At 43.3% G+C, this 27,827-nt stretch overlaps 2 protein-coding genes across 11 annotated transcripts in view; both read left to right on the plus strand.

Annotated features, from left to right (window-relative positions):
- Positions 1-19,699, plus strand: part of LOC114881830 (homeobox protein cut) — a 96,761-nt gene extending 77,062 nt beyond the window's left edge. For 3 of the 6 annotated variants that reach the window (XM_029198710.2, XM_029198714.2, XM_029198720.2), the window contains exons 4-9: positions 2,989-3,307; positions 4,631-5,923; positions 12,661-13,015; positions 13,311-13,971; positions 14,049-14,322; positions 14,558-19,699. In XM_029198710.2, the coding sequence (XP_029054543.1) occupies positions 2,989-3,307; positions 4,631-5,923; positions 12,661-13,015; positions 13,311-13,971; positions 14,049-14,322; positions 14,558-16,248 (4,593 nt within the window). In that variant the 3' untranslated portion in view covers positions 16,249-19,699. The remainder of the gene's footprint in view (positions 1-2,988; positions 3,308-4,630; positions 5,924-12,660; positions 13,016-13,310; positions 13,972-14,048; positions 14,323-14,557) is intronic. The other 3 variants (XM_046285471.1, XM_046285470.1, XM_046285469.1) reach the window with 3 other exon arrangements.
- Positions 19,700-23,551: 3,852 nt separating this feature from the next.
- LOC123988395 lies at positions 23,552-26,888 on the plus strand. 5 transcript variants are annotated; one of them, XR_006829988.1, is made up of 6 exons: positions 23,552-23,852; positions 24,014-24,087; positions 24,174-24,342; positions 25,170-25,262; positions 25,906-26,329; positions 26,429-26,888. XR_006829988.1 is itself a non-coding variant. In XM_046288346.1 (5 exons), exons 3-5 carry the CDS (start codon positions 24,280-24,282, stop codon positions 26,325-26,327), a joined length of 735 nt encoding a protein of 244 aa, XP_046144302.1. In that variant the 5' UTR covers positions 23,553-23,852; positions 24,014-24,087; positions 24,174-24,279; the 3' UTR covers positions 26,328-26,434. The 5 variants fall into 5 exon arrangements, 1 of the variants encoding a protein (XP_046144302.1); XR_006829985.1 differs by having other exon boundaries at positions 23,554-23,852; positions 25,170-25,470; XR_006829986.1 differs by having other exon boundaries at positions 23,554-23,852; positions 25,170-25,470; positions 26,558-26,888.
- Positions 26,889-27,827: the final 939 nt, after the last annotated feature.

Genomic DNA, 27,827 nt, shown 5'->3' on the forward strand with positions numbered 1-27,827 from the left:
TTTTACCTCGTAACACCTCCTCCTGCTCCTCCGTAACCCTTTCTCGTGGTCACTAGACGCGCGCACACCGATGATGCCGAACTGGAGCCCCTTAACGAGCATTGCTTTTATCGATGACACTGGAAAGATGGACGACAAGGAGGAATAATGGGATGAATCCTACTACCTGATTACTGCTTTTTATAGGGATCGCTGGAAAAGAAACTTTCTCGTTTTAGAGGACAAAGTGCTAAGCAAAATCCTTGAGTAGATCCTTGACACAATGCTATGTTTTTTCACACTTCAATTTATTTAACGGTACTAGTTGCTTGCCAATTGTCTTCCGTATCGTCTGCAATCAATATACGTCTACCGCTTTAACTTACTTTACCCTACGTTTCGATCACACGATGAAGGGGCTCTGGGGGGATAGATAAGTACGCATCGACGTTCTATACACGCTGGTTGACTGAACGGGAGGGGGGTAAGTTCCCGAAGTTGCTCGTAATAATGTCCGCCATTAGCTATGGGGTAGGTTATCGCTTTGCGAGCGAAACCGAGAGGAAGGACAGCTGGAATTAACAGCGTGTCGATATCGTCGAACTTACGCGACAATCACATGAACGTGTCTCGTTTTGATGCTGAAAATAGATATTGGAATTTTTATATCTATAGGATAGGTTAATCTTTGGACTTAGATTTTTCACATCTGATTTCATTAATACTTTCGTAAATGTAAACTAAATTTGCTAGTGCTCCCTAGAAATATTACTAGGAATTCATCACACCACAATGCTAGAGGAAAGTTAATAGATTATCAGTCCGGCAGAAATTCCATTTGTCCAACAGGCTATTAGAAAGCAGCTGGTTCATACGTGTATCGATAACATCAACGGCCACGTTTCTGTCTGTCCGCGGATTCGTTAAATTTAATGTGTTCCCGAGTCGTTCGTAAAACCGAGAGCCCTCGATTGCAGCAGTCACACGTTGCCTTCCATATTGAATTTCGATCTTGCCCCAGATCTCTCTGCTTAGCCTATGACCATCGCCGTTGAATAGGCACACTCTGCGGACAGCGGATCATAAATTTTTTTCTCTCCTCCCGTTTTTGGATCATTCAATCTGTCTCGTCGATATACCGCAGCAATGAAAGATACGAGCAGGTGGATGGTCGGTTTGGGAGATGAATAAAAATGGCATCGTATTCCACGATACGTTTTCGAACAACAGATTCAGGAAATGAAGTACTAAAATCTGGTAATTAAAGTTAGGTTGATAAAAATTTTGCTTCTTAATTTTATCACGCGTGATCAATAGCGAAGAAACAATCAGTTCAGATTCCTATATTCACGCGAGCAACCCTGATCCCCGATTAAAAGAACAAAGGGGAAAAGAAGGGGTGTAACATTTGTTTATTGAACACCATTGAAAAAGAAGAGAAAAGAACCGATGTTTTTTAAATCCGTGGCTCATTCTATTGGCTAGACCTGTCGATGCACGCCGGAGGCGTGAATTCCGCGAAATTGAAGCTTTGCTCCTCAATTAACCCCCGGAAAAGGGATGATGCCTCACCGGGGAAAAACAATTGATACGATCTCGTTCGCATCGCCCGTTGCACCGTGCAAAACGCATTCAGGTTTAAAATCGTCTCCTCCCTCCCTCTCTCGCGCCTACTGTCGGGCTTCTATCCAACCCCTGGCATACCCTTTGCACACCCTTCGCTATAGATATTTTCGTCGAATATAACCGGTCGAGTAACACGTGGATGAGTTCCGATTCGAAACTTTCGAACGTTTCGCGATTCATCGCGATTGATCACGCCACCCCCGCCCCTATTTGGTCGCGTCGATGTTTACCCCTTTCGTTCGTAGAATCAAACCCTACACGACATTACACTTTCTAGGGAATTACAAATATTGTTGTAATTATATGTCATTCTTTTTTTAAATATATTTTTACCCCTTGAATTATAAAAAGAAAAATATAAATGAAAATATCCTATTAATAGCAGGATGCAATAATAGATTTCTAGAGGACAGGCCGGTCGATGACGGCTACCATAAATCATTAATGACAAATCTCATTAATGTAACGATTCTAATATTACGCGTAACTAATGTTATGTATACTGCCGATATCCGTCTCATTCTAAGTCCCTTCACCGATTTATTCTTCTCTCCCTTTGTTTCTATACCCGATCTGCCACTCATTTTCCTTTTTTTTACGCATTTGCCCCTGTCTATTCTTTCTCCTCTTTTTCACCCTGGTTGCACCCTTTCTTCCTGATCGCGTTTTCCAACACGCGTTCATTGTACCTATTCACATGGACCGAATGAAACAGCTAGATGGGACTCGAATTCTCATTCGATTGATTACTTTCAATGGAGGAGGAGAATAATACTTTTATTATTGATATGCTTCCTGAACTCATCGTATTCGTGGCTCGTTGTAGCTGTACGATTAAGGAAATCAATTTTTCACACGGTGAAGTTTGTTAACAGGTTCGTTTCATTTTTTAATAAAAATCATCTCGTTATTCTGCATGGCCCGAAGGCTATCAGTACCCCAGAAATGATCCAAAAGAAATGGACCGATGGGCACCTGTGCCTCAGCCCCAGCGTAGACGAATCTTAAACGTACCAGTAATTACATTCAGACCCTTAAAGCTATCCCTTCTGCTAAGCGGCCAATATCGATTCCGTACAATCGATTCGATAAAATTAATAAAGAGCTTCTGTTAAGCTCCTTACCCGCTGATAAACGGTTCCCGAAGCAGATCGCGGAGATTCACGGGGGCGGAGCTGGATTCCGTGAATATGATTCTATATTTGTATCGATGGTAATGTAATTACGTTCGTGTCCGCCTTGTGACAAGTTGGAACAGGTACCGATTGCTGGACGAACCTTCATGTACTTAATATTTCCTCCATTTTATTAATTAACAAGCATCGGACGACAGTTATAAATTTTTGGAACGATACATTAATTAAATAACATTTTTTGTTTCAGATTAGTCAACTGGTCGAGGAAGTGTCCAGACTACAACAGAGCCTGCAACGTCTGCAAGAGACAAGTGCCCAGGCGACAGCCCGGCTGGAGGAGGAACTGGAGGCTCGCAGACAGCACATCAGCAGACTGGAGAGCAAACTGGAACGACAGAGGGATTATGACGACCTGAAACGCGAAATTAACGCACTAAAGTCCGTCGATCTCTCGCAGATTCCAACCGGTGAGCCTGGCAAAAGCTTGGAGCACCTTCTGATGGAACGCTCGAAGGCGCTTCAACAGACTGAGAGCCTGAAGCCATCCAGCACCCCGGACGCGCTCGGTAAGTCGATGCTGATCAATTCTCTGTCACCGTTCGGTTACGCGGAGATAAATTCTGCAACGAATCGTCGTGCCCCCTTTAGATCAGGAATTGTCCGAAATGATATAGTTGAGAACCTTTCTGGTAACGCTACTAATTCCTGCGCTAAAGTTCTGGTCTTCGATCCCCGACTCTCTCTCTCTTCGAGGCTACGTCGAAGGGCTCCATATAATAATATTAATAAAATGGAAAAAAGGACACGAGTCACGCAACGCGGACGCTTTTATAAAGAACGAGGGATGACTGAAGGAGCTTATCGAGAGAAAAGGAACAACAAAATAACTCTTGCTTGCCATTGTGTTCTTTAACTTTTATCTACATTCTTCCTCGTCTTTCTCTATCCCAATCTCTTCACTAATATATATTGCTCCTGTTTTCTACTTTATCATCTACTCTCTTTCTCTCTCTTTCTGTCGCTACGGTGCTGCTATCGTTCTCTGATACTTTATTCATACCACTCTCTCTCTCTCTCTCTCTCTTTCTCTCTTTAGCTCTATTTCCATCTATATCTTTATCTTTCTTCCTCTGCCTAATTCACCGAGATCCTTTACTGCTTGGATTGCACACTTTTCGAGCTGCTCTCTCGCTGGTACGTAAAATTACCGTACCCCTGTAGAAGGTACTAACGTAACCGTGACCCGCACGTTATCCCAGAACCCGAAGCTCCTTACCTTACCATCATCGACACTCTGATCATGTCCCCCCCCCCCAAAAAAAAACGTCCACCTCACGTCGCCCGGAGCCCCGACTACGACCGTCTGCACGCTGGGGATACGCATAGTCCCGTACACGCAAATTTCGTGGACAATATTCGGCAATATTTGGCCGGGTCGTTTTACCAATCGATCGGGAGAATGAGAAAGAATGAGAGAGCGAGAGAGAAGCCGCGTGATCACGGCAGAGAAGGAAAGCCAGTCATCGTATCCGGGTTCCAAGCGTGTTATCCTCCTCAATCTTGTAGCTTCCGGTCGCAACGAAACAGATGGATTCCTTTGAAAAATGACCAGTGAACCGAAGCCGGTTCGTTGACGCGCGACACTTTTCCTCTCGTTGGGCCACGTTGTTCCTCGTTTCTGTGGACCAAGCGACGAAGCGTCGAAAAAGAGAGTCTCGGTCATCGTGTATCGTCCAGGAGGCTGCCGAAGAACTTAGGATTACCGACTGACGCGACACGAGAAAAGGAGCCGGTTCCAAAAGAGTTGCGAAAGCAAACTGTTAGGTTGACCGTCATCCGCGTGTGTGAGCTCGTGTTGACGCGGTCCCTTGTGTTTTTGGTGGTTGCAGGTGGACTATCGTCACCCCTGCAGCGCGCCTCTACCGCCTCACCTCACGGGGTCGGAGGTGTACCGCCTTCGTCCCACGTGTCCTCCCAGCAACCACCGCCACCACCCCCAGCAGCAGTCTCCCTTCCTCCGCGTTCCACTCCTACACCCTCATCAGCCACCTCGACCACCTCCAGCCTCCTCTTCCCTCCTCCTCTCCAGAATGTCGAGACCTTCGGCTCCTTCCTCGGTGAAGAGATCGTCGCCAACTGGAGGCGGTCGTTGGAGAGGTCCATCATGAATCAGCAACAGCAACAGCAACAACAACAGCATCAACCCCCACAACCACAACCTCAGCCGCAACCGCAGCAGCAACCACAGCAAACGCAACAGCAACAGCAACAGCAGCAGCAGCAGCAGCAGCAGCAGATGACTCCATTGGGTCAACTGTCGCAGCAGCAGTTGCAGCAAGCTCAGCCACTTATCGGTTTGCATCCTCCAACCACCACCACTAGTTTAAATCATCTTTCTTCGCCAACGGACCCATCGTCCAGCTCCAACACGCCAGCCAAATCGAATACCCCATTAGGAACCACTCCACTGAGTTGCCTTGATGCCGAGAAGGCTCCGACACCGGTGTCCGGACACGAAACGCCTGCCCCACCGACGCCATCCTCCACCACCGCATTAACATCACCGCCGAGTTTTCAACCGCCCACCACGATGATCGACACGTCAACATCGTCGGCCTCCGTCAACGGTGGAAGCATGACACCTGCTATACCAACTGCACCACCGATGAAAAGTCCCGCGGATCAGGAATCGTGTCACAATAACAATAACAACAGCCATCATCTGGCCAACAACAACATCGGTGGCCTAAGTGTGCTGGACACACTGAAGAATCCGTTTCGATTCGACGAGAGAACGCATCCGTTCAGATTCAGCGACGAGTTCGGCGCAGCCGGGATGGCCGGCAGACTTGGCGAGTCGCTTATCCCGAAAGGCGACCCCATGGAAGCCAGACTGCAAGAGATGCTACGGTACAACATGGACAAGTACGCGTCGCAGAACCTCGACACCCTCCACATAGCCAGGAGGGTCAGGGAACTACTGTCCATACACAACATCGGTCAAAGATTGTTTGCCAAGTACGTCCTCGGGTTGAGCCAAGGAACCGTTAGCGAGTTGCTAAGCAAACCAAAGCCGTGGGACAAACTGACGGAAAAAGGACGGGACAGCTACAGGAAGATGCACGGTTGGGCTTGCGACGACAACGCTGTTATGCTGCTAAAGTCCCTGATACCCAAGAAAGGTGAGTACCGTCAGTTTCCAGTTGTCACTCCAGTTTTCCTGCCTTTTTTTCGACCTACGTATTCACTTCTATCGAGCGGTGAAGATCAGACCGAAGATCTGCCACAATAGACAGGTCATGTTTTCTGCTTCTGGTCGTATCGACTGATCAGATCATGTTCAGATTGAACATTACAAGGATGACAAGAGCGCTTCTGTTTTACATTTGATTGTTGAGGATGTTGTCCAGCAACAGGTTCAGCGTGTTGAGCTATGCTTGAAAGATTCATCCCAACGCTAAATCTGTTTGATGTGTCCTTCACTGCTGATCGATAACGGCTCGTTTGAGCTTTCGCCGCTGACTAAGAATTCTTTTCTGCCTCGCACTGCCAATAATCTGTTCTGCCGAACCACTAACACATCAGCTAGTCAGTTAACTTTTTTTTTTCGGCTGTCTAATACGGGTGTCAATGGTGTATCTCTATTTGGTCTAACAATGGAAAGGGACATGTAACCCTCGTGTACCGGATGTCTCATCCCTCTAGAGAAAAGATGAGAAAATCAGTCCTCAAAGATAGCCATGCGTTGGTGACGTCGTGAGTTTTCTCTATCATCCAACAGATATTCATAGGAACTGTTTAAGAGCCATCAGGTGTCTTTATATGGACCACGGTGTGTCATCGTACTAGGGCCAAGAACACCGGAGTCTATTTTTAACCGAACACAATATATATACCCTCCAGACGTTCTTATTAGTACTTGATCCCTTAAAATAGCTGTCCGGATCGTTTTAGGAATTTCAATGTTCCAAGTATTTTCGCGTTAGAGAGAGCTGCGCAACAGGCTGTTCCACTTCGAGACCGCTGGGACTACCAGCTGACACTATGCAAGTCCTCGAATACTCGAAATACATAGTATTTTAAGGCATTTTCTTTTGTTTCGATTCAACACTTTTCTCAAAGTTTCAACATTAGAGAATACTTACTACGTAACCTACAAAAGGACAATCTAACCTCAAAATTAGGATCAAATACGATATCCGTAAAGTGATACGATGAAAAGATGGCGGGGCAAAATAGTTGGAAAGTGAAGTTCGATTTCACGTTTAATAGTCTTAATTAAATTATACAGCCAGTTAGCGTGGCAAGCTCGCTATCGATTGTTTGCTGCGTTTGGCAGCCATATTGTTTAGACTAATAGCTCTTGGGAGTAGGAAACTGGGGATGACTTCTAGGAAAGGGTGCAATACATAAAGGGTTCCAGGATAGAAAGGAGGATGAGGCGAGGGAGAACGAAAGGAAACAGGGTCCAGGAGAGAGCACAGACGTTCCAGATCCGTCTGTGTTTCTCGCGAAAGGTAATTACCAGATTGCCAGGGGATCGTAAAATTATTCTGGAAAACTAAAATTTTATCTATGAAAAGTAATATGCCCCCCTCTAGATTAGGTACTCTTACATCCATGGGCTTACTTCTAAAAAAATGAACAAAACAGCTCAACCTATGCTTAAACCTAACCTATATTTCTGTCATACAAAACACTAAACTGTACCACGTGACACATGAATCATTCCGGAATACATGGCCTGTTGTTTTATCTTTACAAGGTTATGTTTGTCAAATCGCTCCACCGTTGATCGTATCCCCTCTTTTTTGTGAATATTAATACCAATAGGAAAGGATGTCGAACGAAGCGCCATAATGGAACATCCGCGAGAAAAATGGAACCTCTATAAAATATACGGTAATACCGGACTCGCGAGGGGGGGGGGGTCGTCGTTGACAACGCAGACGTCGTGCATCAATGGGTTGTCGGTTTCCGTCGACAATGATAATCATGTGCATCGTGCGGGAAAAAAAAAACAGAGAAATGGTTAGGGGAACGGGAAGGAGGGCAGAAAGAAACGATGCGCAAAAAATCAGCACTCGTAACGTTCCTTCCGATACGCAGACCTTTGATGGTACAGGTTTGCGCGCGAACCTTCTCTGCGATGTACCTTGAACTTCCGGAATTTAGCCGATTAAACCGTTCAGTTGGGTAGACGTCGATTCGAATTCAAAAATGGAACTTTTGTTCCGGGAGATCGTCGAGGCTTAAAATCTCTCCGTGATTTTTAATAATCATTAGGAAAATAGCGTATTGTGTCAGAGTTTTAGGGAAATATTTTTTAAATGGCGATTCGACGACCAAGTTGCGGATCTTTTCAAATTTTTCCAAACATTTATAGAATTCTTTTTTCAATAAACTTAATTAGAATACAAAATATTTAAATGAAATGTACGTTCCATTTCATAAAGCAGTGAGATAAGTTTGGGTAGGTTTGTTTTGTAAAACGCGAAGTCTTGATATTGTGTTGAAATCAAACGCCACCTACGACAAATATTTTTAGTTATGAATATTAACTACAGCGCAAAAATCACGTAAACTGCTAATCCTATGATAAATGTCCTGGATCTTAGCCCACTGTTCAGGGGACACATTCAAGCCGTTTATTATTGCCCGTGAGCAATGTAATACAATTGATCTAAGCTGGTCCAAGAGCAAGGTACCAACAGAATTACCGTAATAAAGATACTTGGTATTATTCCAACCCTGTTTATCGTGAAATTTTCTTCAAATACTTTCAAAAAAATCTTATAACTTTTAAGTTAGATTAGAATGCGTCCTTAATAGAAAACTGAAAGATAAATGATTCAAAAAGTCTTTAAATTGTATTTTTAGTATATTTATTTAATTTACAAACAATAGAACACTTAAATTTATTTCGATCGTTATAACAAAAGAGTTTTGTAAAAAAAACAGTCGAGGAATTAATGACCGTCGCTGACCGCAGTGATTAGTGATTATCCTTTTTCATTCTTTTCCGCTTGGATGTTTATTCATTATTCGAGTAGTTTTAATTCTGAAAACGTTCGTTGCTTGAACTATCTGAAATCAGTGGAATCCTTTTTAATTCAACTACCCTTTGGAGCGTAGTCCATTTATCGAATCGAGGATACGCATCGCCATAGCCATGGGACTCTAATTGTGCAATTATAATTGTAAAGTTGTTCTACTGGCAGGCTTGAAATACGCTTGTTATTTCCTTCTTCGCCGCGAGACTAGTTAAATAAATGGGATATAAAATAGAGGGAACCGGAGCAAGCTAGTTTGATATTTCAATCGAACATGAGAATTTTTCAAGAATTAAATTTTGAAAATTGGTAGAATTTTCATTTTGATTTTCAAAGTTTAATGGATACATAAATCTATAATTATAAATTTTAAAAATAATACAGCATTATAAAAATAGAGAACTAAAGATGAACAAAAATTTAAAATATAAAATTGAAGAATCATTTTCTCTATAGAATCATTATAGTAGAACCAATAAATTAACGCTCGATGTTAGCGGTCGTTGACCCACTATGGCAGAGATAATGTTATCAGTGTGCGATTGTGATTTCAAAATCTGTCCCGTTCAGCTGTAAAATGGATGAAATAGTTAGAAACGACACACGCAACGATTTTCTCGTAAAATCGATATCAAATATCATTCGCAGCTTTCCACTGCCTTTCAATCAATTCCACGCGATTTAAAAGTTCGCTCACACTAAAATGGCAATCGTTACGTGGAAAGTAATTTTCCGCGGCGAAGAAAATCGATCGTTTTGAATTTCATTCTTAACAACACCGGTGCTTGTTACGAAGCTTGATTCAAAGAAGAAATCCCCGACGGTGCCTAGCAGTCGCGTATTTCACCGTCAATTAAACGCGCTATATGCAGCCACGCACATCTTGCTCGTATACAAGAGAAAGAGTATAGCGCACCGCGAAAGAGTTACGTTCATTAGCGAGGCTACTCTGCTTCATATACCGATTTTATCAGATTTTCTGTCCCGGTTGTATCCTTCCACCTCCTGACGCCTCGACCGTGCCACTACGTAGCCCTTGTCGTCGTTGAAAGACCCCGGGTATTACACATAGCCTTAAGGTGCTACATCCTTTAAGAGACCTTTCGTTTCTCCAAACATTCCTCTTCAATTTCATACAATATTTATTCATTGCACTGGCACTAATGTTGTATTCATTTCTCAGATGTTAATTAGCAAGGTAATAATACCGAAATCCTTTTAAGCATAACAATCTTAATCCTCGGTGAAACGGACAAAGAATTTTCTAGGTGTCCCTCGTTTCCGTTGCGCACCCAGTGCCGCCACCTCCGTTTCTCCCGGATGATGAAATGTTACGGTTCGTTCGTTCAGATCGCATCAAGGCATCAAAGACCGACTCGTAGGAATCGTTGAAAGAAAGAACAATCGCGTAAGGACAATGGCCAGACCGGAAAGGGAATCCATACAGCAATTTGTCTGACTCGTACGTGAGCAATGGAAGTCGGCCCTCATCGTTCGTTCCTTTTTCTTTTTTAACTCGTCGGATTACGCGTGTATCCTGAAATTCCTTTAAGTTTGACAATAGTCGATTACAAAATTTTGAACGATTTCATGAGAACCCATGACAGAGGCTTAAGAAACCATACGATTGTTAGGAGAACACCGGTGTTCCCGATTACGCTGTTTCTTACGCCAGTCGCGATTGTTGGCTGACCCATGGAAAATACACGAGCCTAGGGAATCGATGGAAATCAAAAAAACGATTGGAAAACACCACTGTGAATTAGTTCTCGCGTTTCAGGACTGTACACAATGGCGGATGGTTAGGAAACGCGAATAAATATTGGCGGGAATTGAGGTTAGGTGTCAACAACTCATGATTACAAATATCTTTTGTCTGAAAATATTTTTATTGAAACTTAACTACAAAGTTCGTACAAAATTCCTCAACAATTATTTTTACAATGTTTGTTAGGAACATTCGCGGTGTTTTTGTTTCCTGTGTCGTTCGGAATGTTCGAGCGTGCTCGCTGATAAAACGTTCTCCCGTCCCGCGGTTGTTATGAATATAGATGTGATGTAAGGGAAAAGAAATGAATAGTGATATTAATACAGGAACTTGGCGGTAATTGGACCCGATAAATCTTCATACGTAATATGTCAAATATGTATGGTTGATCGAGTATCGTTGCTGTTACCGCAGTGTTTTAATCTGTATTCCGTTCGATAACGATAATGCCAATTTCATCAGCGTTAGACCGCAAAAAAAGCCGACTTTCAGGAAAGAAGTAACGCATAATAATGACCTCATTCTTTTTATCTCGGCGAACCGATGGACGCGTCTCTGTCGGCACTGTCGACTTCACTAAAAACACATTTTTCATCCGTCTGTCCATTATTACGAGATACATTGACGTCGGTTATCTTTTTTAGAAGATGACAAAAATTTCTTGAAACTGAAGAAAAATATTGAATTTGAAGAAATTTATTTTAAAAAATTTTCAATATTCTCTAATTTTCAACATGCTGTCAGTAAAGTTAGAGCAATTTTTAAGGTTACCAACATTGTTTACAAGATTAAACCCATGATTTATAAGTTCAGGTTACTTTCTCAAAATAGCGTAATCGTAAAGTCAATATTCAACTTCTTTTCTCGTCTTGAAATGCTCACGAAACAAAGATGTCACGAACTTATTGGGCTACCTGATAGAATTGAATTTCAATGGTTAATAACATCAGTTGATTCTTTTGGATAAGAGCAGCCCCAGGAAAATGTCGTACGGTTAGAGAGGAGGTTGGCATAAGTCGAAGTCTTGCTGGCACGAATTCAAACGACAGGGCAACACACGCGTGCCGCAGACCCGTGTGTACACGTCGCGTTCCGTTCTCCCACATCGACGAAACGAGCCTCGACTGTCGTCATTGTCCTCGTAATGTTTCCACCCACCGCGTTGTCGATTTCTTGAAACATTTCCCGTCGACCAATATTCTTGCAATAACCGCAACATTCTCAGCCACTTGGATCGTCGTCCACATTCCGTTCTTAATCACCAATTAATCTTCGCTTCTTCCTCTTCGCGTTCGCTACCACGTTACATTTTACTTGCGACGAAAATGAAATTTTCAACGTGCCTACACTCGGCTAAGTATCCATTTCATTAATTAGCCAATTGACACAGGGAGCCTTTGTTGACCGAGATTATAATTTAGAGATTTTTCTAGATTAATCTAGATTTTTTTAAAATAATGTCCCTTTTAATATTATTCTCTGAAACGACATTAAAAATCTAAAAAATGTCATCTGGGAGACCTATGGATTTGAGAGACCGAGATAGTAAAGGCATCGGAGCAATCAAAGACATGATCGATGGCTCATTCGTCTGAATCTTACGGCTGATTGGTCAATTAGACGGGAAACACGTAGGAGAAGTACACGGTTGCCTACGTGTACGTTGGGGGGGAAAGGTCGTAAGGGTGATCCCCTAGAAAAGGATATTTTAATTATCGTCGCCGGGTTACGCTCTGCCTTCGGGTTCTCGCCGGTGTTATTGATTTTGCGTTGTATTAATTGCTCCCACGTTCGATCGAACATGAAATCAACCAGGCCCGACCCCTCGGATCTGATTAGGTACGTGGGGTTGAGTCTTCCTTATCGAACATCGTTCGGTAACGGTTGAAATTGAAAGGCATTGATCGACAAGCAGTATGAATTTTCAGGAGATCAAACGCGATAGAGAAATTTGCCTCGAATCGTTATCAGAGAAGAGGATTTAGGTTAAAACCACCCCGTAAGACCCTGAACCTCTAATTTTAATCTTAATTTAATTACGCCTAATTCTAAGACCAAAGAAAGTAAGAACGCACCACAAGTTGTGCCTCACCCGTAGAGTATGTTTCAGGCAAGGAGCAAGGAATGCCAGCATTCGCTCGCGGTCCACAGGAAGGTGGTCCGCCAGAGATGAGTGACGAAAGGTTGGCGCACATCCTCTCGGAGTCGGGCCACCTACAAATGAAGAGCGAACACGAGGTGTCGAACGATGCGGACAGTAAGAGTCCGAGCAGGATCGGTTGTCCGAGTCCTTTTAACAAAGACAGGCTCGACAGTCAGAACAGAAGATTAAAGAAGTACGAGAACGACGACATTCCGCAGGAGAAGGTGGTCAGGATCTATCAGGAGGAGTTGGCCAAACTGATGGGAAGAAGGATCGAAGATCTTCGTGGGCCTAGGGAATTCCCTTCCAGGTGAGGCTCGCCGACGTGTTGCGTTTATACCGGAGGTCCTTGATCCGGCTAGTGCCAATAGTGTATCCCATAGATCTTGTGAGTCACAGTAAGTCGCGGCCGCGTACCAACTCTGCTCAACAGATGACGTATAATGCTAAAATTATATCTCTTTCGTTACTTAACAAGTAAATGTCAGGTGTAAACACCAACTCCTTTCGCCCAAAGCTCGCTTAACTGCACGCATTGTTATGCGAACCTTATCATTATCGATTGATCATTATTGAGGACAGCACGAGACCTCGATTGATCGTAGCGCGATGTTTCCACACTTTTTCAGTGGCACCCAAGGTGGCTTTCAGGGGATGGAACGTACGCAAGAGGACATTCGATTGGCGCTCGACGCATACCACCGAGAGCTGCAGAAATTAAACGCGACACCGGGTCAGAATCCTTCGCTGACCGGGCTGCCAGGACTACCCGGGCTACCTGGTCTGCTGGCTCTTCAGCAACACGCCCTTCAACAGCATCATTTAGCCACCAACGGTGGAGGTGTTCAAGACCTGAGTTTGGGAAAGGTGGATCCCAGGAATAAAATGATAAACGGCGTCTCGGAGGAGGAGAAGGAGAAGATTGAGGAAGCGATGAGACACGCCGGAAGCGCCTTCTCCTTGGTTAGGCCTAAACAGGAACCCACTGTTGCACCTCAGTCCACGCCGGGCGGATCTAGCGCGAGTTCACCGCTGGGTAACTCCATTCTTCCACCAGCGATGACGCCCAGCGAGGAATTCTCCGGCGCAGCGGCCGCCAGTCCTCTCCAGAGGATGGCTTCTATCACAAATAGTCTGATCAGTCAACCGTCCACGCCTACCCACCACTCGGCCAACCAGAGGCCCCTGAAAGCTGTACTTCCCCCCATCACTCAGCAGCAATTTGACATGTATAATAACTTAAACACAGAGGACATTGTAAAGAGAGTAAGTTGTGCCTACTTAGGCTCCTCGATAAAGCGGTTGATCGTAACAAGGTTTAACCTTGAAATCTGTGCTTCCAGGTGAAGGAACAGTTGTCTCAGTATTCCATCTCCCAACGTCTGTTCGGTGAGTCCGTGTTGGGTCTGTCCCAGGGATCCGTTTCCGATCTCTTGGCGCGTCCAAAACCCTGGCACATGCTCACGCAGAAAGGTCGCGAACCCTTCATCAGGATGAAGATGTTCCTGGAGGACGATAACGCGGTGCACAAGCTGGTGGCCAGCCAGTACAAGATCGCACCGGAGAAGCTGATGAGAACCGGCGGCTACGGTGGCCTGCCTCGTAAGTTTAACTCAGGTCAATATAGATGTTTTGTTATTTTATCGAAACACATAGTTTGGGAGCTCGAAATCGTGTGCCGAATGCTGCTACTCCTTCGATTCGTTGAGAATGACCAGAGTGAAAGTGTTTGTTAACGGGAACCGCTTGACGAAGCAACATTCTGACGTCTGTCAAAATGAGCTTTCGGACTATTCGACGCACGAGTCTCGTGCACGGTGATTCTTCAATGGATTGTTCCTTCTTCTTGCAGCTTGCGGGACGCCAATGAAACCTATGCCCCCAACTAAACTGGTACAGGAACAACTTCAGAACGCGGCGAAAGCGCAGGCTGCGGCGCAAGCGGCGGCTCAGGCAGCGGCGCAGCATCAGCAGGAGAACCAATTGCAACTCGGACCTCCTCAACAAAGCCCTCAACATCCTCAACATCCTCAGCCACCACCACCGATGATGTTGACGCCACCGGGTCCCCATCATCCTCATTCGCAGCTCAGCATGCAGGAGTTGCAAAAGAAACAACATCAGCAACAGCAACAGCAGATGAATCTTCACTCCCCCCATCATCAGATGACTCCGTCGCCCCTTCGTGGTCTCCATCCACACATCTCCCCAAGCGTATACGAAATGGCTGCCCTCACGCAGGAGCTCGATACACAAACGATCACAACGAAGATCAAAGAAGCGCTGCTGGCCAACAACATTGGCCAGAAGATCTTCGGTGAAGCGGTCCTCGGGCTGTCGCAAGGATCCGTCAGCGAATTGCTGAGCAAACCTAAACCCTGGCACATGCTCAGTATAAAAGGACGAGAACCTTTCATCAGGATGCAACTCTGGCTATCCGACGCGCATAACGTCGATCGGCTGCAGGCGCTGAAGAACGAGCGCAGAGAAGCGAACAAAAGAAGACGCAGCAGCGGTCCGGGTCACGATAACAGTTCGGACACATCGAGCAACGACACAGCAGAGTTTTATCACGCGGCTTCGCCTGGTCCAGGACCTGCATCTGCTAAGAAACAACGAGTCCTCTTCTCCGAAGAGCAGAAAGAAGCCCTCAGGCTGGCTTTCGCCCTCGACCCCTACCCGAACGTGGCCACCATCGAATTCCTCGCCAGTGAGTTGGCCCTGTCCTCGCGGACGATAACTAACTGGTTTCACAACCATCGGATGAGACTGAAGCAGCAAACGCCGCACGGCCAGCCGGAACCTCAATCCCCCCGAGAACCTGGCCAGCCATTCGACCCAGTTCAATTCAGATTGCTGTTGAACCAAAGACTGTTGGAAATCCAGAAGGAGAGGCTGGGCTTGGGCAACGTACCCTTGCCCTATACTCCTTACTTCAATCCCAACTTGGCTGCCTTAGTAGGGAACGCCTTGAAGGAACAGTGTTCAGGCCTGGACCTGTCCATGAGTTCCCTGAAGAGGGAGCCGAACCAAGAGTTCGAGGACGAGTACGCGGAGGACGCTATGAGTAATCTGGGCAGTGAGGACTCGGTAGGCTCCGCGGGCAGCATAAAGCAAGAGCCCGCGGAGACGCCCACAGTGCCCGCCACCGTCCGAATAAACAGAAGGAAACCTGCCGCGCCGCAATGGGTCAATCCAGAGTGGCAAGAACCACCCAGAACGGGCGACGAGGTGATCATCAACGGCGTTTGCGTGATGCAGACGGATGACTACGGGGTGAAACGAGAAGCTGAAGAGACAATTAGGGTAGAACCAACGCCGGTCCAAGATAGATACGAGGAAGACGCGCAGAGCGACGTGTCCTCTGTGTCTGGGAACAACGGCCAGGATCGAGACAGCTCTCTGCCGAGTCCAAAGTCTGGACCGACCAGCCCTGTTACGTTACCGAGGCCACCATCCGCGCAGCAAACCCAACAATCCACCGAGGAAAGTCCCAAGGAAAACGTAGTGAAACACGAGCCAGAAGAAACCTGGGATTACTGAACGGACGGTATGGTTAAATCTGGTTTAAATGTGTTTCGCTGAAAGGGCGGGAGGGGGGAGATAGTTAAACATGCCAAAAACGATGCTGCGAACGTTACGGTCCCATTCTGCCGAGGACTACGGCCTAGTTAAGTTCTTAGAGAGAAAACCAGTCATAGGATTCGGCCGGGCCTGATGGGCCGAGTCCTGCCTACCACGAGGGCATTATTATAGGGAGGTAAATACAAAATAGGATACGTGAGAGTAGACACAACGTTTCGTGTGTGTCGGGAACTCTTAATGGTCGACTTTTAAAGACTACCCAGCGAGATGCTGCTATCAAAAGGAGGAACGGAGCTCAATCAAAAAAAGAACTCTTTTTTTTCGTAACGTTGTCTGTGCGATACAGAGGAGTGTGGTGTGCACAGTTGCTACGGCGGATTCGTATTGTTAAGACTGTGACGCGACGAGACAGCCTGGAACGAAAGCTGTTCGTCGCAAATATTCGCTCGAAATCCGAAGAAACCCTGGCCGCTTCCGTTTTTTCTTTTTTTTTTGAGGGAGAGAGAGAGAAAAAGAGAGAGAGAGGAGATTGCAAGGGTAGGACAAGGAACCGAACGAGCGATCGACGAAACGGAAATGGTCCGGGTTCACAGAGTGCAATCTACGAGAGTAAACCAGTTGTTAGATCAAATTATTATTAATTTTATCTAATTACGCGACGAGACGAGCGATTAATAATTATTGCATAATTGTGATTCATGTTATATTGTTTATACATTTCTCCTATCCCATAGTCGTTAAGCTGTTAATGTTATTGAACTTCGCTCTCCGACTACGTACCTTTTATTTGTCTGTTCGGTTAAGAAGGCGCGTCGTTTTTGTTTTTCTTTCGTTGAGGAAAAGGAAAAGAAGAAAAATCGTGTCCTCTCGCTCTAGTTCCTGCGTTAGAGATTAGGGTTTGCATCGTGAAGGTAAGCGGGGCCCAGTAAACCTTCCAGGACACGGAGGTGTCCACTGGGTTCGGCTACTTGCCCGATGGAAATTCGGCTTTATGCTTGCCCACTGACTTACGAGAAGCAAGCATTAATCACTTAGGATCGGTTAGACCTGTTATCGACTTTGTTTTATCATTCGCCATACGTGATTTACGTTTGCTGTTCTCGTACGGGCAAGCAAAGTAGGATTACAAAAATCTGTCCATTTATGTTCTTTTTTTCTATTCCCACATAGAGAGAGTGAGAGAGAGAAAGAGAAAGAGTTAGTTACACGATGATCGTGGTTATTAGTTACTATCAATATTACCGTATTATTAGGCTTACGTTATCACTGCTATTTTATTATTATTATTATTATTATTATTATTGATTATATTGTATTATTTTATTACCAATCAGATTCTTATCGCGATAACGACACGGCTTGTAAAGCCAATGTGATAGAGCTTATACGCGATGTGCCAGGGGGTCGGAGGCCTCCTTCTGTGAGACAAAAAAAAGATGCGCCGGCATCTTTAAACCGGGTGTAAAGCGTGGCACCGTGAGCTCGCATCCACAATGTAAATAACTGTACAAAAGAAGAAACAAAAAAAAAGAAAAGAGAAGAAAAGGGAAGAGAAGAGACTCAGTACATGCGAGTACGTTACACGTACACGATCTTGTATATTATACTTAATTACCACACTTAACTCTCTAATAGCAGTATATCCACAAAACACAGAGACACATAAGAGACACATTAACGAGACCTAACGCCGAGTTTCGAATGGCAATCAAAGGACAACAGATCGATGGTCAATGAAGGGTGATCCTACGTGCGATGACGAACACGTGGGGTTAGTGCACGTGGGGGATGAGACGCGGCGTTAAGGTTGGTGCGCACGGCGCGACAGGAGAACATAATTACGCGAATTACCCGTACACACTATCGATGCCTGCCTGAAAAAAGGGGAGAGAAAGCGAGGAGAATGATTGTGCATGCTTGCGAGAGAGTGAAACGAAAAAGGGGTCAAAAATTATCCTCGATACTACGAATCAAACTTGTATTTACCAGATTAAATTTTAATCTTCGATTAAATTCTAGTCCGCAATTTAAACGAACGGAAGAGAAATAAAAAAAAAATGTGTACATTTATGTATGTGCGTGCGTGTGTGCGATTGAGTGGGGGAGGGATGAGTGAGAAACAGCAAACCAGTGAGAAAAGCACTTAACAAAAAAGGGCATTGCTAATTGAGAGACCAGTGATCCGACATTTTTTTTTTTTTCTTTATTTCTTTCTTTTCTTTTCTCAATTCACACTTTTCCGTAACCGACGGGGGACTAGTGGGAAATTGTATACCAGCGCTAATATTATCATTCTTTAACACTGATTCTTATTATTACCGTCACCCACATTATTATTATCATTATTATTATTAACGTTATAATTATAATTATTATCGAATACTGCTATTAATATTATTACTATTAGTTAATTTCATCGTCCATCGTTCAATCGTAACTTAATGACATCGACCAAACAATAAATACCAAATCGATGAAACATTGAAAATATAAGTCAATCTCGTTGAGTTACGAAAACTAAGTCCACCCAACCGATCGTCGCCGAACCGTGCAGCTGCGTAAACAATGTAATTCGATCATTTTTTGGTGAACGATTGGTATTAGAGGTGTGCGGAAGAGCTTTGGGCGAAATCGGATAAGATTGGAAGATCAGGATTCGAATTTTCGGAATAAGGGCGCAGTTCGACTTCGAATCGACTCGATAATAATCGAGCCCGATTATTGTCGAAACAATTCGCAGTGAATCTGTACCCTTGTGCCGAAGAGTCGGGATTTCGAGTAATCTCAACCGATCTTGCCCAAAGTCTCGGCAGTTCGGAATCTCGCACACGTCTAACTGGTACACGTGGTTCTTTTGTTCTTCGCTATTCCCTCCCCCCATTCCCCCATCCCCCTCCACCTTATGTGTCTTTTTCTTTCTTTTTCTCAAACGAAGCGCGAGGCATATAGGTTCTTCTTCTTGTAGATACCGAATAGACTCTTATAGATAGCAGATAGCTTTAATTATTTAAGCGGTAAAACGATAAATTTCTTAGGCGAGTACCCGGTTTCGGGCGAAGGAATTTGTAATATAGAGGAAGACGGTTCCATTGCGGACGATCGTAAACCGTGGGGTCAATGAAGGACCACCGAAATGGGGGAAAATCATATCGTAAACCTTAATATTTTACAGAAGCGTCGAGAAACAAAATGGACAAACGAAGAGAACAAAAATCGTAAAGATAACTTGTAGATAGAAGTTCGAGGCTCTTGTACACGCGCGCGCGAGCGCATTCGCGTCACATGATCAAAAAACAAAGGGAGGTATCATATTTGCCGAGAAAATAAAAGGACATTGTCATTCAGTAGTGAAAATAATTGTATTTAAAGAAAAAAAAAAAACAAGGAACGAATGAGAGATTTACCCTAACGTAATAGTTCATTGATTTGTATTTCATTTCGAATTGTATCATAGCTTAAAAAAAGAAGATTATCCTGTACATTGCATACACACGATACACACGATACACACTCATTCACGAGCACTATTGTTTTAAAAATTGTACGTTTATGATTATTATACGAAGATAAAAAAGAAAATAAATAAGGTATACAAAGTATTGAAGATACGTGAGATATTTTATTCGGAATCACGGCCTATCGAGACGATCGATCATGGAAATCGTATTTTCAAAGGTATCGAACGTGCATAAAATCTAATTCTAACAGCATTTTGATTATTGCGAATTGTTTCATATAATTAGAAATTGTTAAGAAAGAAGTTTTTTAAAGATTAATGGTTTATTGAAATGTTCGATATCTTGGGAATCTTACCGATGTACAGATTAATTTATTCTCGTTTAGTGGGAAAACCTGATAGAACAGTCTACATCGATTTCAATCCCGCGATAGCGTTAGACACGCAATAATACGATTTAAACACAAATACCAATGGAAAATTCCCTTTATTGTATATACGTACATGATTATATTATTCATATCAGTGTCTCCTTTCAAGAATTTCTAAATTAAAAGGACTGTACTAAAAACTGCACTTCGGTTCTTCTACTGATCCCACCTTACTTTTAATACAATAGATAAAAAAGGTTTAAGAATAAAACATTATGCATTCTCTTTTCATTTTATATTTACAGAAATGATGGTTCAGAATTGTTGAAATAAATTTCGTATATTGTCCATAACAAAATTTATAAGATGAGAAACAAATGACTTTATAAGCTAAAATGTATCATTGAAATGAGATTATATCCAAGTCCATACAACAACCATTCTCTTACTTAATTTAAATATAAATAGTAGTCACTTGTTATATTATTGATAGGGTGTAAACGTTAATTATAATTTTTAATAATAAAATCAAATCCTTCCTAAAAAGTAATCCAAAATTCGGCCATGGCGCCATCTATTCGAAAATGGCTCAAATTACTCAACAACTTACCAATCGATTTTCCACAACAGGATAACTAGCGCTATGTATATTATGCTTTTAATTTGTTAAAGATCAAACGATTGTTGGATGCTGGGTGACATTGGGTGAATTAAATAAGGCTGTTTTTCCGAAGACCTGAAATTTTGCATAAAACAAAGTTTGTGAGAAGGATTTTTGGCGATTTGAAAAAAATTGTATTATTTTAATATTATTTCCTACATTTGAGTACCTCAAAAACAAAATAGGTTAGGTTATGGTATTTTTTATGGGGCGGGGTCGCAGGGGAAGGGCTGAGCCCTCCCCCGCCCATTTGTTGAACAATCAAAATGTGCAACACTACCGAAAATATTTGAAGTGCTGTTGTAATATTCCTACGGTAATGTCATTCTCTGCTTTACCGACACAGTGTCAATACCGGGAACGGGAATGCCGAGCTCTCTTCAGGACGAAAGAAAAGAAAAGCGGAGGAGATCCATTTTATCAATTATTAGAAGACGTTAATATGTATATAATGAAAACTAATGAAGAACGTATACAGAATAATGTTGTAACCTTATTCTACGCGGTGTCTGTAATGCAAGAAATTACACTAACATGGTAAAACATTTTTCGCAAAATTTTGAGTCTTAGTCTTTGAGTCGTCAAAAACCCTTCTCGCAAACATTGTTTTTATGCAAAATAAAGCTATTTGCAAAATCTCAGCCAAATCGGTTTCCGGAAACTTCGCCATTATATGTATGCAGTATCGATTATGAAATAATAATTACGGTGGTGTACGATATAGAAAATAAAACACTAAAAATGTAATACAATTATAAAGTAAAACAATTGTTTTCCAAGCAGCACCGACAATATAATTGTTACGCCGGTACTGTGCCAAGTTTAAATCATCTCGTTGGTGGTATAACAGTTTTTCAATTATCTGATCGGCGGTACAATGAATAATACATATCACTCTTCTTACATTATCCATCACACCTATTTACCGATCATACTCCAGACCCACTGGACTACCGACGAGATACAGTATCTCATCGGTGGTGCGGTAAAAGAGTGACTGAGAGTGACTGGTAAAACAGGCACAATTACCATTGTTGCGAACCTCGCTTGTATGTATGTGTGTGATATCGTGTGAATTTAGCCGCAAGCTTGTAATCACTAGCACTGAATGAAATGTAATATGGCGACGATGCCATAAGAGTATGACTGCAGCATGTCTGCATAATGTTATATCAATGCTCATAAATTAGGAGCCAAAATTCAAAGGAATGTACAGACAAAGGATAAGATACTGTAAAACTCTCAACACGGGTGATCGTGCTGGGAGAGAGTTGGAAATCCGGAGAAATAAGACTGTCACACTTGAAATTTCTAAAGAGCTAATTTATTGCGGGCTGTATCTAATTCGTTACTCGTAACGAAAATCATGTTGGTTCTTGAAACTGTCGAAGTCTCTTCGACATCCTGTTTATTTACAGAGGGTCGTAAATTCTCTTAAGGGTTGCCTTGGCTCGCTAGCGCGAGACCTTTTGTTGTCTTACGTTTTCTCTGGATCCCACGCTTTCTCTTAGCACGTGTGCACAGAATCGTTCTCGAGTCTTGGCGGAGCACCACCATCTTCCGCTCGCCCAAGGGTGGACCGAAGCCAGGGAGAGGGACCGCCTCCGCACAGGGATGGGCCCCACCACCATTGGACCAGGGATGATCTTGAGGGAGGATTCAGGATCCAGCGAGGAGGGGATGGCAGCCAACTTCGATCGAGGATCTTCACCGCCAAGCTCAGAACGATTCAAAGCTTCAACCCGCTTGCATACATTCTTTATAAAAAGATAAAGTCTAAATAATAAAGGAATAGAAACTATTATTTTACCTTTAATAATAAAGTGTACTTTATTAAAACCCGCGCCGCGAGCAGAGTGCTTTAGCGCTCCACGGGCACCTTACCCACGTAGCATATATCCAAAAATCCCTAGACACCTGAAATCCACGCGCAACACCATACTGGCTGTGCTTTCTTCTGTTGCGCGTGGATTTCAGGTGTCTAGGGATTTTTGGATATATGCTACGTGGGTAAGGTGCCCGTGGAGCGCTAAAGCACTCTGCTCGCGGCGCGGGTTTTAATAAAGTACACTTTATTATTAAAGGTAAAATAATAGTTTCTATTCCTTTATTATTTAGACTTTATCTTTTTATAAAGAATGTATGCAAGCGGGTTGAAGCTTTGAATCGTTCTGAGCTTGGCGGTGAAGATCCTCGATCGATGTTGGCTGCCATCCCCTCCTCGCTGGATCCTGAATCCTCCCTCAGGATCATCCCTGGTCCAATGGTGGTGGGGCCCATCCCTGTCCGGAGGCGGTCCCTCTCCCTGGCTTCGGTCCACCCTTGGGCGAGCGGAAGATGGTGGTGCTCCGCCAAGACTCGAGAACGATTCCGTGCACACGTGTTAAGAGAAAGCGTGGGATCCAGAGAAAACGTAAGATAACAAAAGGTCTCGCGCTAGCGAGCCAAGGCAACCCTTAAGAGAATTTACGACCCTCTGTAAATAAACAGGATGTCGAAGAGACTTCGACAGTTTCAAGAACCAACATGATTTTCGTTACGAGTAACGAATTAGATACAGCCCGCAATAAATTAGCTCTTTAGAAATTTCAAGTGTGACAGTCTTATTTCTCCGGATTTCCAACTCTCTCCCAGCACGATCACCCGTGTTGAAAGTTTTACAGTATCTTATCTTTTGTCTGTACATTCCTTTGAATTTTGGCTCCTAATTTATGAGCATTGATATAACATTATGCAGACATGCTGCAGTCATACTCTTATGGCATCGTCGCCATATTACATTTCATTCAGTGCTAGTGATTACAAGCTTGCGGCTAAATTCACACGATATCACACACATACATACAAGCGAGGTTCGCAACACCTCCCCCCTTATACAAAAGGTGTTTCCAATGGGAACAGCTTTCCTTAAAGTGTTTACGCTAGCCTAAATTACATTGTTTGTACGGAAACTTCGCGTTGTCACACCCTTCTATACAAGCGATATTTTTTACGTTGCATGAACCATATAATAATACGTTGTAGATATTATAAGTTCTCAGGATACATAACTTAAACCCTAAAGTAAGAATAGGTAATAATTTTCCTTTTACTTTACTTAATGTACCAAACTAACGTAATATATTTAATGCACGCAATTTCTTAAGAAGAATCTGGTTTTATACAAGCTAACTCAAGTTTATTCGTGTGGACTATTTTTAATTCATTTGTTCCTATTTCTATCTCGACATTTAGGTCATTACATTTTCTTGTGACTTTGAATGGTCCTGCCAAATTGCAATCAAATTTCAAGATTTCTAGTTCTTTAGGTAAGTACACATTTTTGCTTACAATGAATCTGTGGGGTTTGTATTTTTATTATATAATATCTTGATCCTTTTTTTTTCTTTTCTAGGTTTACTGCTGCTGCAGATTGCGTGTTTCTAATTCTGAAGAACAAATCATCCAATTAACCTAAGAAAGTACGTGGAGGTTCCTGCTTAAAAAAAAACTCAGATGGAATGGTGGCTTTCACACCGACTACCAATTTGTGTGGGGTGAAACCAGTGGCTTCATGTACTGAGGTATTATAAGAAAATATACCGAATCTAATCCACTCATCTTTCTCATAAAGCACGGAGATCACCTTCACGCTGTACATCCATCGTGCAAGCACGTAAATCACACATGCTGGGCAATAGAATAGCGCAGACAGTGGCATGCTAGACAAATCGAGAAAGCGCGTACAATGATCGTGTTGGGATTGGTGAAAAACAAAACAAAACTGTTACGTCATTTCGTCTATGTAAGTCACTGTCTCCTGAATAGCAGTTTCTATTAAGTCGTGTCTCATTCATATCGGGCGTCCCCGATGTTTCATCCCCAATGATACCGCTTTGCAAAAATCTGGGCTCCTCAGCCCCCAACAACAGGTCCCGGGCTGGAGGTTCGAAGCGGGGTGCTGTGGTATAGCCTATCCGATATCAACGAACCCACCAGAGCCCGGGCACCCCAATCACAACAAGCCCCTTCCGCATTACAAACAGCGTGACTCAGGTGGGAGATCCGAAGCGGGGTACTATTATATAGCCTATCCGATTCCAACGGATTCACCCGGTCCTGAGCACCCTTTACCACATGGACGACATTCCGACCGACTCCCGAGCGGGGTGCTTTTGTATCGCCTATCCGATTCTCGATAAGAGTACCTGCCGGTGCCGAACCACGTAACGGAGTCCTTTCTTTATCCAAACCATCTTTCCTAAATCCACTAGCGGCATCAAAAGGGGTTTCATTCTTTCTAGACACTTCTGTCTCTAAGGAGAGCGACATTTCCGCTTCGTCTGCTGTTAAATATGCGTCGCTGTCAACAGAACTAATGTCAGAATCGTCAATTTCTCAACCTTTCCAGAGTTTACGGGAGGCAAATCGTTGGCGCCTACGACATCCTCCCGCAACCCCCAAAAAGGAGAGGCGTCTGTGTCGTCTGTTTCAATTTAATTTGGTAAGTGAGCGTTATTCGGACAAGAGGACATTTGTTTCATTTGAGAAAGGTTTAGAGGATTGCGGAACAACGCATCGGCATTCAGCGAAATCTACCTTACAAACGTTCGCGTTTCCGATAAGAGGCTACGAAGATAGGGACAATCTTGACCCTTCGACCGTTACTGATTCTAATCTACGTGCGACGTCGATAACAGCTTCAAGATTTGGTATTTCTTGACTATTTTTATTTTTAAGCATTATTCTTAACATTCCGTTCCGAAGGCCATTAATAAATGTGGCTATAGCCGTATTATTCAATAAATCAACAACACCGCTTAACTGTTCAGAATTGTACGTGTCCTTTGCTACTTCTATTCCGGTATTTAATATTTTACTTACTCGCGATCCGAAAACCTCTACCGAATCATTAGTTCCCTGTTTCAATCCCGTAAATTCCTCGTTGATACTATGCATGTTAAACGTACGCACGTATGCCCTTTTAAGTAATCCAATTAACTCATCTAATGTACTTGGTTCCCGGCGATTTGAAAGTACTAATTTTGCATGCCCCCCGATTTTACCACGAATTAAAAACAGAAGACCGGCTCTATCCTCAAGCTTTACTTTGGAATTAATTAGTTGACACTCCTTAATAAATTCAGTCAGAGAACAAGATTTTCCATCAAACTGAGGTATCAAATCCTTCACTAAAGAGAGACGAAGATATGACGCTGGAAGCATACTAGATGACTCTATAGAGGTTGGAGTATTTTTAGAAACAGCAGCAGCAAACGTAGTCGAGGACAAAGGTACATCAATTTCTGTGCTATTAAAGGGGATAGAAATATTATCCGTCATAACTGTATCAATCCCCTGGGATAACTGTCGAATTGGAACTAATCCTAATTCTTTCGATTGCAGATCTGTAGAAGATGCCCCGGAAGATAAAGAAAATTCTGCATTTGATGAATCTATGTTTAATTCCTCTACCAAAAATGTATTTTCCCGCAGGCCGATTTTGCGATTCCTTTTGGCGCGCATGTACTTTAACTTATACGGCGGCATTTTGTCAAATTATTTCTAACGGTAATTATAAAAATAATACTCTATAGTCCAATTACTTATAAGATAGACTTACAGTTTGGTAAGGCGATCGGCTAACGCTTCGCAATAAATCACGTTTAGGTTTCACTTAACGAGTTTTCTATTTTCAAACACCAAACTCCGTCCGTCGGTAATCCATTATCTCGGTTGGCCTTGAATCACGGGGAGATCCTCTGGTTCTGCGATTTGATGATGATCTCTGTTTCCAAGTCGAAGAGAGGTCCAATGATGATGTGAACAAGGTGCATGTGATTCCGGTGGATGGCTTGCACGGCAGCCGAAATCACCTGTCTCCGGTATTCACCCTACGCTCTTGAGGAAACCGTGCCAAAACTCAAGAGGGAGAAGTTGCACTAATGTTAACAATGTTCACTTATATTATAAAAGCTCAATGAAGCAGTTCGTAAAACGTTCAGTTATTTATTTAACACACGCCCGCGAGCCGGCAAAGTTATTAAAGCGTACACAAGTCTAACACAGTCACTTTGTCTTGTTTTGCGTTATTTGCAATTACTACACTGAATACACCTTTTTAAAATTATGCCGTTTTGAATTTATCACTTTTAAAAGTTTATCCCTTTTTGAATCATCCCTTTTTTAAATATCCCACCGCTGTCACCAATTTGTTGCGCGTGGATTTCAGGTGTCTAGGGATTTTTGGATATATGCTACGTGGGTAAGGTGCCCGTGGAGCGCTAAAGCACTCTGCTCGCGGCGCGGGTTTTAATAAAGTACACTTTATTATTAAAGATAAAATAATAGTTTCTATTCCTTTATTATTTAGACTTTATCTTTTTATAAAGAATGTATGCAAGCGGGTTGAAGCTTTGAATCGTTCTGAGCTTGGCGGTGAAGATCCTCGATCGATGTTGGCTGCCATCCCCTCCTCGCTGGATCCTGAATCCTCCCTCAGGATCATCCCTGGTCCAATGGTGGTGGGGCCCATCCCTGTCCGGAGGCGGTCCCTCTCCCTGGCTTCGGTCCACCCTTGGGCGAGCGGAAGATGGTGGTGCTCCGCCAAGACTCGAGAACGATTCCGTGCACACGTGTTAAGAGAAAGCGTGGGATCCAGAGAAAACGTAAGATAACAAAAGGTCTCGCGCTAGCGAGCCAAGGCAACCCTTAAGAGAATTTACGACCCTCTGTAAATAAACAGGATGTCGAAGAGACTTCGACAGTTTCAAGAACCAACATGATTTTCGTTACGAGTAACGAATTAGATACAGCCCTTAATAAATTAGCTCTTTAGAAATTTCAAGTGTGACAGTCTTATTTCTCCGGATTTCCAACTCTCTCCCAGCACGATCACCCGTGTTGAAAGTTTTACAGTATCTTATCTTTTGTCTGTACATTCCTTTGAATTTTGGCTCCTAATTTATGAGCATTGATATAACATTATGCAGACATGCTGCAGTCATACTCTTATGGCATCGTCGCCATATTACATTTCATTCAGCGCTAGTGATTACAAGCTTGCGGC

Source organism: Osmia bicornis, chromosome 1 (genome assembly GCF_907164935.1).
Source record: "Osmia bicornis bicornis chromosome 1, iOsmBic2.1, whole genome shotgun sequence".
Lineage (NCBI taxonomy): Eukaryota > Metazoa > Arthropoda > Insecta > Hymenoptera > Megachilidae > Osmia > Osmia bicornis.

Excerpts from the sequence above, each read along its gene's own strand:
- LOC123988395 (XM_046288346.1), top strand. The coding sequence starts at position 24,280 with ATGGTGGCTTTCACACCGACTACCAATTTGTGTGGGGTGAAACCAGTG. Across the intron at positions 24,343-25,169 it reads CAGTGGCTTCATGTACTGAG|AGTTTACGGGAGGCAAATCG; the intron begins GTATTATAAGAA and ends CAACCTTTCCAG. Across the intron at positions 25,471-25,956 it reads GATAACAGCTTCAAGATTTG|AGAGACGAAGATATGACGCT; the intron begins GTATTTCTTGAC and ends CCTTCACTAAAG.